Source organism: Loxodonta africana, chromosome 10, assembly GCF_030014295.1.
Source record: "Loxodonta africana isolate mLoxAfr1 chromosome 10, mLoxAfr1.hap2, whole genome shotgun sequence".
NCBI lineage: Eukaryota > Metazoa > Chordata > Mammalia > Proboscidea > Elephantidae > Loxodonta > Loxodonta africana.
In genome coordinates, this window is record NC_087351.1 from 119,458,948 (window position 1) to 119,470,216 (window position 11,269).

Genomic DNA, 11,269 nt, shown 5'->3' on the forward strand with positions numbered 1-11,269 from the left:
TGGGTGGCTTAAAACAACTAGAATTTATTCTCTTTGAAAACTTAAGACACAAGAGAAAAATTAGTCCAAAGGACTTATGGACCACAACTACCACAGCCCCCACCAGACTGAGTCCAACACAACTAGATGGTGCCTGGCTACCTCCACTGACTGCTCTGACAGGGATCACAATAGAGGGTCCCAGACAGAGGTGGAAGAAAATGTAGAATAAAATTCTAACTCACACACACACAAAAAATAGACCAGACTTACTGGTCTGACAGAGACTGGAGAAACCCTGAGAGTATGGCCCCCAGATACCCTTTTAACTCAGTTCTGAAGTCACTCCTGAAGTTCACCCTTTAGCCAAAGATGAGGGAGGCCCATAAACATTAACACAAGTAGCTCAACCATGTAGACGAGACTAAATAGGGACACCAACCCAGGAGCAAGGATGAGAAGGTAGGAGGGCACAGGAAAGCTAGACGAATGGAAATGGGGAACCAAGGTCTAGAAGGGGAGAGTGTTGACACATCGTGGAGTTGGCAACCAATGTCACAAAACAGTATGTGTATTAATTGTTTGAGTAACTAACTTGCTCTGTAAACCTTCACCTAAAGTGTGCACACACACACACACACACACACACACACACACACACACACACACAGAGCAGCCTTACAGTTCCCCAAAACCAAAAACCAAACCTGTTGCTATGGAGTTGATGTTAACTCATAGTGACCCTATAGTACAGAGTAGAACTGCCCCATAGAGTTTCCAAGGCTGTAAATCTTTACGGAAGCAGACTGCAATATCTTTCTCCTGTGGAGACACCAGGGGGTTTGCACTGACAATCTCTTGGTTAGTAGCTGAGCACTTAACCACTGTGCCACCCGTGCTCCATCCAGTTCCCAACGCAGGCGTATTAATTTCTAGCGGCTGTCGTTACAAATTACCACACTCTGGGCGGCTTGAAACAACAAGAATTTATTCTCTCGAGGTTTTGGTGAGCAGAAATCTGTTATCAAGGTGTGGACAGGGCCGGGCTCCCTCTGAAGGGCCTGGGGGGAGGGGCCCTTCCTTGTCTCTCGCAGCTTCTGGTGGCCCCAGGCTTATGGCTGCATTACTCCGTTACTCTGTTCTTAGCCTCCGTGTTCACGTAGATTTCTCGGTTCTTCTGTGTCTCGCCTCCGCGCGTCTCTGTTTATGCGAACACTGGTCATTGGCTTCAGGGCTCATCTGGTTAATCCGGGATGATCTCGTCTTCAGACCCTTTAATTACATCTGCAAAGACCCTTTTTCCAAATAAGGTCTCATTCACAGGCATGGGGGGCTGGGATGTGGGAAAGAAAACCAAAAACACCCTGACCACTTCAGGGACCCTCTGGGCTTTTCTACCTCATCCGTTTACATGAAAGCAGAGAATCTATTAACTGAGTTATTTCTGCTCTCTTGACCTCTTGGGGAGTGTAAGGGTTCAGCAGTCTTGTTCTGAAGTCCTCAGAGCTAGGGAGGTGGAGGTGTATGTGGGCTGCGTTTCCTTCTCCCGTGCCAATGAGGGTTGCCTTTACACTAAAGCCTCGCCCACACTCCCTGCAGACATAGGGCTTCTCCCCGGAGTGTGACCTCTGGTGCCTGGTAAGCTGTGACTTCCAGCTAAAGCCTCCACACTCCCCGCAGACATAGGGCTCCTCTCCTGAGTATGTCCTCTGGTGTCTGATGAGGACTGACTTCTGGCTAAAGCCTTGTCCATACTCTCCACACCTGACTTTTGCAATTCTTGAGATTCCTACCCCCAGGAATAATTTTTCTGTGTCCTCAGGATTCACTTTCTGGCCTGGGCGGGCTCTGTCTCCATCATTCTGTTACCCTCCCTAGAGCTCCCCATTTGTCCTTTGAGTAGGCTGGAGCAGACCTTTGAAACAACCCTCCCCCTGCCCCCCCGCCCCCAGCCTTGCCCTTTCGAACACTGGTTTGGACCCATCTCCAGTCTCTGGGTCTTCTGCTTTGTCATTCAGGTGTGTTGGTCAGAATGCTGTTGCCTCCGACCCCCTGGACGGGGGTCCTCTGGTTGGAGGTGTTTTCTTTCAGGTGTTCCTGGGAAGGGTGGAGAGGGGTGGCTGTGCTTCGTGTGTTGGCCGAGGAATTTCTGACTGGAGATGGCCAGAGTGCAGGAGGGACATGGATGGATCTCTGGCTTTGGTTCTCGTGGAAGAAAAAGTTTTCAGTCAGAGTCGATGCAGACAAGGCTGCCTGGTTGTCTGCTTTGTCTCATTCACAGCATGTTCACAACACAGGATCTGTCTCCACATAGATGTTTCATGGGCCTACTTTTCACTCCATTTTCATTCATTACATCTTCCTTAGCTATCTGGAAACCCACATCAAGGCCCTTCTCCACATTTCAGCCAGATGAGAGGCCTTCAAACAGGAATTGGAGGAGAGCCTCGCTGGAACTGCAGTGGCCTTTCCCACGCTCCGCGGTGTCTTCTAAACCCTGTCACTACTTGGATATGGTGTGGGCAGCTCTTTCTTTCCCCGAGAGATACTGTTCTTGATGACTTAGGTGGAAACCTCCCCAGTGGCCTTTCCTACCGGGGGTGGGATCCACTGAGTCAGGAGCCCTCGGCCCAGAGTTACCCACATGGGAAAGCAGTGTGGAGCAGTGGTTGGAGAGCATGTGAGTGAAGATGTGTTTGACCGAGGACCACTCTGCCTCATTCTGTCTCAGAGACTCGGGTGTGAAGGACACAGGGCTGGCCCAGGCCACTGACTAAAGGACGCCAGGTCCTGCTGACTTGTGTTTCTCCTAGTTTTCCAGAGATTATGAAATGAAAAGACATGAAAACATGTCTTTTCTCAGGCTCTTTCTGTTCATACTTGATTTATTTCACTCAGTCTTACCCCAGCTGAAATGGGTTAGGAAGTCCTGTTCCAAATTATACCTTGTTCAGACTTCTCACACCCACTTGACTCCCACCTTTGCCCACCACCCTCTCACCTGGACACTGAAGTAGCCCCTGAGTGGGTCCCCACCACATCTTCATTCCACAGATAAACCAAAGCATCGTCCTGCACAGAGAATATGTCATCCCCCAGCTGGAAATCCCCGTCGGCCTCCGTCTCATTCAGGACAAACCCTGATTTTGTGGTATGAATCACGGGCCCTGCTTTTCCCCGCTGCTGTGTATCTCTCTGACTTCAACTCTGACCCTCTCTGCTCCCCTCACCCACTTTTCTCCTCAGAGGTCTCCTGGCTGTTCTTCAAACACCCCGACTCTTTCCTGCCTTGGGTGGTTGCACATATTGCTCCCTCCACCTGAGCCCTCTGCTCACAGGTGTTTGCAGGTCTCAGTCCACCATTTCGTGAGGACTCTGAGGGAGGACTCCTGACCCCTCTGCAGCGCTCAGCCTCCGCTCACACTCTGCCTTCCCACTGGATTGAGTTTCTGCACAGTATGCTCACTGTCTGATGTGGAAGGCACATGTGCATGCTTGCTGTCTGGTGTGACATACACACGTGCATGATTGCTGTCTGGTGTGACATACACGTGTGCCTACTTGCTGTCTGGTGTGACATACACATGTGCATGATTGCTGTCTGGTGTGACATACACGTGTGCATGCTTGCTGTCTGGTGTGGAAGGCACATGTGCATGCTTGCTGTCTGGTGTAACACACACGTGCATGCTCATTGCCTGGTGTCACGCACACGCGTACATGCTCACTGGTGTGACACACATGTGCATACTCACTGCCTGGTGTGACACACATGTGTGCATATGTTCTATATGTTGATGTTCTGTTTTCCTCATGTCAGCTGCTGCAGAGGGGTTAATCTGATCAATCTGTGTTTCCAGTTCCTGGGACCCAACTAGCACAGAGCAGGAGCTGATAGGATGACTGAAAGAATGACTGAATGAACGAATGACAGCATATGAATCTTTTTTAGACACATGGGGGAGACTAAGAAGAAAGAGCTAAAAGGGCCACAAGAACTGCCTTGGTGGGAGCTGGCCAGTGTCTGAGAACTTATTTTTGCCTCTAGCACTGTGTACTATTAAACATTTTGTGCCTGAAGTATTAAAAAATAAAATTGGAACAAAAATTTAGAACTAAAACGGTTCCCAAGTAAAAGGCATATAAAACGAATTCTTCATTTTGGGAGCACCTGATTTGAATTTCATTGACTTTAGATGGATTCTACCCCACTTATGGGTTGGACCAGGAAAATCTGCAAGCAGAAGAGTCCCCGGTGCCTACCTGTCCCTGAGGTGAGCTCCTTCTTCTACCTGCTGCCCCACTTGATGCCCAGCTCCTGGCCATAGTTGTCCCCATACGAGACCAGCAGCTCACAGCCAGGCTGGATGGTGCGGCAAGTCCAGTAGAAGATCTGCCTGTGGTACTGAAAGGCCACTAGGTTCTGCTCCTCCTTGTCCCGGGTGCAGTTCACATACCCGAGGTTGATAGGACTTGACAGAATGACTGACGGTGAGTGACCAGGAATGTCAAGTCCTGTTCCTGTACCCTCCTGATGTTTGAGGTTCTGAGGCTCCCCACGGAAACCTTCTGTTCCCACCTCAGCCTTGTTCGTGATGTCACGTGAAATCCTCTCCCCAAGCCCAGCTTGTGGTGATGCTCCTCCCTGGCCTAAACAACCATGTTCCAAAGCCCAATCCCAGACTTACCTCCACCTTGATTGGCCATTAACACAGTGAAGTACAGCATCTCTGAACTCTGATTTGTGTTTTATGCCACAGAACATGGCACTTGATGATATACTCTGCTTCTAAATAACTACAGGTCATTCAGCACTTAGCCAAGTCTATCTTCTTCTGAGAGCCTTTCTCCAATCTCCCCACACTTTACGTAAGTACTATTCACCTGCCCTCCAGGTTCCCACAGACACATCGAGGTCTTTTGCCTTAATTCATTCTCACTGGGTACCCCAACAGAACGAGAACCCTCAAGGAGAGGGGCTGGATCATGAGCTGGTGCCCATGAATAGCCTGTGGCTCACCTCATGCAGGCTTCCATCAGGTCTGACCTCCCAGATTAAAGGTCCCTTGTTTTAGGTTATCTTGGTACTAGTTCTCGAAAGATATGAAAATTATAGTGAAATATTTCTATAACAAACTGTTTAATGTCTGTCTCCAGTAAGCCTGTGGCATCCACAAGGACATGGGCTGAGGGGTCTGGCCTTGAATGGCAGCGTCTAAGCAGGCCACAGTAAGCACGTAACAGATGTCCATCAGAAAAATGAAGCGTGAGTAACTGCCTGTGAGACAAGAGTCCTTTCTGTGTGTCCCTGGGATCTTGTCTAGCACAGACGTTTATGCAGAGGGCATATGTTTTTAGCTCCTTATTTCTAAGTGTCTCAAGACATGAAAGAGTTGTATGGAGAAAAAAGGACAGAGTATAAAATCCAGTGATGGAGGCATGATGAAAAGGAAGCAGCTCTGTCCTTGTAAGTCTTGTTTACTCTCTGAAGCCAAACACCTTCTGGCCTTACCTCATCTGGTTGGCCCAAGGCTCGTCCTTTCCATCCACATACTTATAGCAGTTCCTCCTCTTGGTGATCTGAGTTTTAGAAAAATAGGCATTTTTTGGTTAATAACCAGAGGAATTGTACTCTCCCGAGTTTATTGCAACACAATACACCCATCTGTCAGCACCTCCAAATCTGTGTGGACTGTCAGTCAGAGTAGTGGTAGGCGCCTTCATTATCTCTGTCCCACTGTCCTCTGCTTTCCCTCTGATCTTCAACAGGAGCTCCAGGGCCACACAGAGACCACGCAGTACACAGAGCTGGCCTATTGCCACCGGGGGCCCTAGCATGCCCTACCAAAGCACAGAGGGAGACAGGGGCGAGGACAGGACAGGGGGTGGGTGCTTCTCACCAGCCAGGAGTAGCCACTGTTGGCTGCCTCGTCTTCTGTCACCTGGCCCTTATAGGGGCCAAAGTGCAGACCCAGTAGCTGCTCGGACACCTCATACCATACTCTGAGCCCAGCCTCAGGGATGCTGGATGGCCCAATTCTCAGTCCAGGGGGCAGAGTGAGGGCTGAGTGATTGGGGTGCCCCCTGTCTACAGGGCTGTCCTTTACAAACATTGGGGCCCTATGAACTGCACAGGTGTCGATGAAAAAGTTCTGGCACTTCTCACAATCTGCAGGAGGGAGCAGTAGGGATTAGGATGCAGGGTAGGACAATCCTGGACATAGAGAGCAGAAGCAGAAAGAGCCCAGATCTCAATCCTGGACTCCAAGTCACTAGGGAAGGGAAACCATTTTGGGACCAGGACCTAAGCCTTCTGCTGGGGGCAGGAGGGTCACTTACAAAGGTAGTCATCATTCTGGGGCTCACCGACCTCCTGGTACTCGAGGCCCTTTCTTTCTCGCAGGCTGTACATGTTCACCTCAAACTCCTTTCTCCTGGGCTCTGAGATGGAGGAGATAGGAGGGTGGGCTGGTGCGGTGTAGAGTGTGAGTCTCTGCTTGGTCAGAATACGTGAGGTCTCTCCCATCAAATCATCACCGTCCTTCTACAGACTGTGATTTTCCCATAACTATTGGTTCAAAGACCAAAATTCCACACACACTGACTACAGATGCTTAATGCAACTTTAGGCTCTGTTCCTCCTGTTGTCAGGTTAACTTCCCAACCTTTCTACTTAAAAAAGGGGTTGTCCAGAGACTACATCAGCCTGAGACCAGAAGAACTAGATGGTGCCCAGCTACAACCGATGACTGCCTTGACAGGGAACACAACAGAGAACCCCCGAGGGAGCAGGAGAGCAGTGGGATGCAGACCCCAAATTCTCATAAAAAGACCAGACTTAATGGCCTGACTGAGACTAAAAGGACCCCGGTAGTCATGGTCCCCAGACCGTCTGTCAGCCCAGGACAGGAACCATTCCCAAAGCCAACTCTTCAGACAGGTATTGGACTCGACAATGGGATGGAAAATGATGCTGGTGAAGAATGAGCTTCTTGGATTAAGTAGACACATGAGACTATGTTGGCATCTCCTACCTGGAGGGAAGATGAGAGGGCAGAGGGGGTCAGAAGCTGGTGGAATGGACACAAAAAGAGAGAGTGGCGGGAAGGAGTGTGCTGTCTCATCATGGGGAGAGCAATTAGGAGTGTATAGCAAGGTGTATATAAATTTTTATATGAGAGACTGACTTGATTTGTAAACTTTCACTTAAAGCAGAATAAAAATTTAAAAAAAGGGGGTTGTCAGGCATTTGCTTATTCTGAAAACATTTGTTGAAGGCATGTTATGTGTTAGGCATTGAGTGAGGGCAAAAACACTTATGAAGGTTTGGTGCCTAGAGTCACAGATGGATTTATGGGACACCCAGCATGTGTCAGCTCCTTTATATTTAATTTAATGCTTTCAAACAATATATGAGCTCTGTATCTTCATCCTTATTTTACAGGTTAGGAATCTGGACCTCAGAAAATTTTGAAGATTTGCCTATGCCCAGTGCATCTGTGTGGATCATAACCAACGTCTGTAACTTTGAAGTTAATTACATTCAATAATGCATTCAACTTCTGGTCTCCAGCTTAAACCTAGGTGCATAGTCCATGCTCATGAACCTTTCTAGAGAAGCTGGAGGGACTAGGCCCCAGTTATTTTCTTACCCAGTTTCCATCTCGAGGGCTGATCAGAGGTACTTGCTTCTCCAGGAGACGACACTGGCTTCTGGGCCTGCTCTGAGCCAGTTGTGCTCAGCAAAATTGCTGTTCCTGACACTTCCTTCAAACTAGATTCATTACCTAGTGGCACCTTGGGCGTTTCCTTTAATGTGAGAGTCATATATTAAAGGACAACAAGCATTTCTTCAGTGCTTTAGGATGCGACATTTCCACACACATGACATTAGCTAGAGCTCCAACAACCCTGAGGTACCTGGGCAGCCAGAGGGCCTGAGGGAAGAGGAAGGACCTGACAGGAACCCATGTCTTCAGGCTCTTTCCCTTCAACTTTGTCCAAATGTCTTTGTGTAGGAGCCAGTTAGGGAAGGAGAAGGCTTGAGGAGACTAGCTGAGAATCAACAAAGCCTGTGAGAGATAGTGTGGGGCTTAAAGAAAGAGGGAGTTTTATATAAACCAGGGGAATTTGATAGGAGATAAAATGTAGAAAAGCAGAAAGGGGAAAAAGCACGCTGGGCAGCGCGTGGTGGGGCAGCGCGACCGGGAAGAGAACAGACACAACTGCAGAAAAGTATCTTGACAACAGAGACAGTGATGCTGAAAGTTAAAAATTTCCATATCCTGGAAAGAATACTTACTTTGTAATTAGAAAATACTGGAAAACTGGAATTAAATTAGCTGGTTCCTGTACCAATTCTGCTGAATAAGTGTATACCATCAGCTACTTCTATTGATCTTTCCTTTAGTTTGCTTGTGCATAAATGGGCATAGATCCTAATCCTTAAGGTTACAGTGAACTTTAAATGTAATAATGCTCATCGAAATGTTTTGTGAGTTATTGAATACAGCATAAATGTGAGATTATTTCTTTCACAGTTGTGCTACAAAATTCGCCTCCTCGACCATCTCCACAGTTGAAATCTAACTCACAGGTATCATCTTCAGCATTCCTTAACCTTCTTAAAAACAAAAAACCAAACCCATTCCTGTCGGGTCAACTCCTACTCGTAGCGACCCTCTAGGACAAAGAGCTGCCCCATAGGATTCCCAAGGAGTGGCTGGTGGATTCAAGCTGCTGACCTTCTGGTTAGCAGCTGAGCTCTTAACCACTGTGCCACCAGGGCTCTTTAACCTTCTTATTCATAGTTTAATTTGCAAATGTGTAATCAATCATTCGGAAAACATTCAGGTGTGGGGGGACCCTAGCTGGGCCTGGGACTTCCAAGATGAATCAGTTAAGGAGCAGGCTCCCAATGAGATCCCATGCAGGGGGCCAGCTAAGCAGACGATTCAAACCATGTGAGATGCACCTAATCAGAGCCCAGAGGACAGCTGTTACTTCCTCCTACAGGAATGAGCATTTGAAATCAGTCCCAGAAGGAGGAGTTTCTACCGAATAGTGTGTATCTGACAGAAATCCTTAAGTCCTTGTCTTACTCTTTCCTCAATCATCAACCTGAAGGTCCTCAGGGTTGGGAGCTGCTTCCTCTTAGGTGGGAGCCCCTGAGGGTGGGGACCTATCTCCTTCACCTGGGACAATCCACTGTACAAGCTGCCCTTACATTTGCACGTGATGGAATGACAAGGAAACCAGGTAAACGTAAGCTTCCCTGAGTAAGGCTCTTAGAGCAGCAACCGCTTTAGCACAGCAGAGAAGGAATGAGGTTTGAATCATCAGCTGGGCCTCGGAGGAGACAGCCTGAGCTTCACAAATATGTGCAGATTTTAATGAACAAGAAAGTTTTTTGGATTAGACTGTACTCCCACTGATACTGTGATGTCAGGTGTGTAAATGAACACGCCTGCACCTCAGTTTCCTCGTCTACGGTCACTAAAGTAGCTACCTCACAGGCTTGCTTGGACCAAGGGTGATTTGGAAATGATTTCTGCAGTGTCATCAATTAAAGCCGATGCTTCTAGTCTGGAGTCTCTGGGTGTCACAGACAGTTAAGCAATCAGCTACGAACTGAAAGGTTGGAGGTTCAAATCCACCCAGAGGCGCCTTGGAAGAAAGGGCTGGCAATCTGCTTCTGAAAGGTCACCGGCATTGCAAACCTCTACTCTGACACACATGGGGTCGCCATGAATCGGAATAGACTCAATAGCAACTGTTTTTCTATTTGGAGTCCCTGGGTGGCACAAGCAGTTAAGCGCTCAGCTACCAACAAAGAGGTTGGAGGTTAGAATCTATCTAGAGGTGCTTGGAAGAAAGGCCTTGTGATCTACTTCTGAAAGGTCACAGCCAATGAAAACCTCATGGAGCACAGTTCTCCTCTTGACACATAGGGTTGCCGTGAGTTGGAAAAGACTCAACAGCAACTTTTTATTTTTTTATGCTTCTGCTGGGGAGTCAACTAGTCACTTTCTTAAAATGCTAAAAAAAATCTAGATAAAATTTCATCTTTGATTCATTCTATGTTCTTAAGTTATCTATTAAGTGATAAGATTTAAGTGACTTTATTCATGTAAAGTCCTTAAAATAAAGTCAGGAATACTGTGGAAATAAAACAAGTGGTAGCTATTACTGTTGCTATTGTTACTATTAAGATGGTGATGTGCAGGACTGTGAGCAGGAGGGTCAGGAGAGGGAGGCAGCTGTCCTGGGCTCCATACATACATCCTCCTGCTCTTTCCTGAGAGTGGCTCCACGAGGAAGGTCTGCAGAACTCCCAGATACTCACCTTCTGGTGTTTACTCTGCTCCACCCAGGAGGCCACCCAAGGAGGTTTAACTGAAAGGCGATGAGAAATCAGAATTTATTTGCATGGTGAATTTTTCCAAACTCTGGGGATGCTCACGTAGGGACAGAGAATTAGGAACCAGAGCATGGAGAGTCCAAGGCTTATCCAAGGGGGATTTGAAATGGTTTCTGCAGTATCATTACTTGATGGCTAACTGGTTTCTTAAAATGATTTAAACCATCTCTGGTTCATCTTACATACACAAAGTTTCTCATATTAATTAAAAAAAATTAATTGACTGGGTTGGGCATTTTAACTGGGTTCAGATAGAGATGTGTGATAAACCGTGAGGGAGAGGGTTAGCTGTGAAAACTCTCCATGTCAAAACCAGACAAGCAAGCACTGGGCTTCACCTCTCACACGACTTTCGTGAGCCTACAACGTTGGAAGCCTGTGGACGGGAATCACGCATCTTGAATTCAGCTTGATCTTTCCCATTTTTTATAAACTCTCCTGTCTGAGCAGAAGTGATCTTCTCACTTCTATCGTATAAGGATGACACATCACTTTATTTGCCTGATGCCATCTCCGTGATCTTCTCACTTCTATCGTATAAGGATGACACATCACTTTATTTGCCTGATGCCATCTCCGGTCAGAGCATGTGGGAAAGCTCAGGAAGATTAAACAGCTCTCTCAGCCCTCTTCTGAGATCAGCACAAAAAGACAGGCTCCATTTGGGGTAAGAGCATCATGTGTTCTGATTAAATGTACATAAACTACATATCTTTACAAATGTGTTAATCGTTTTCTCTTCTAAGACATTTAATCCAGTAACTATGAACCACTATAAAATTAACATTAGAAAGTGGTCTTACGGTTCAATTAAGGTTTCCTTAATTGTTCTTTGATTAATTATCAATGTTTAGCAAAACCAATCTCCTC

The 11,269-nt window shown here is 47.2% G+C and overlaps 1 protein-coding gene across 1 annotated transcript; it reads right to left on the reverse strand.

The window, feature by feature from the left end:
- Window positions 1–672: 672 nt before the first annotated feature.
- LOC100664734 (histone-lysine N-methyltransferase PRDM9-like) lies at window positions 673–6,391 on the reverse strand. Its single transcript, XM_064291871.1, is given in 6 exon segments — window positions 673–1,825; window positions 1,828–2,198; window positions 4,272–4,451; window positions 5,492–5,559; window positions 5,880–6,148; window positions 6,319–6,391. Coding segments are annotated over 6 exon segments (1,413 nt in total). The 3' UTR covers window positions 673–1,373.
- Window positions 6,392–11,269: the final 4,878 nt, after the last annotated feature.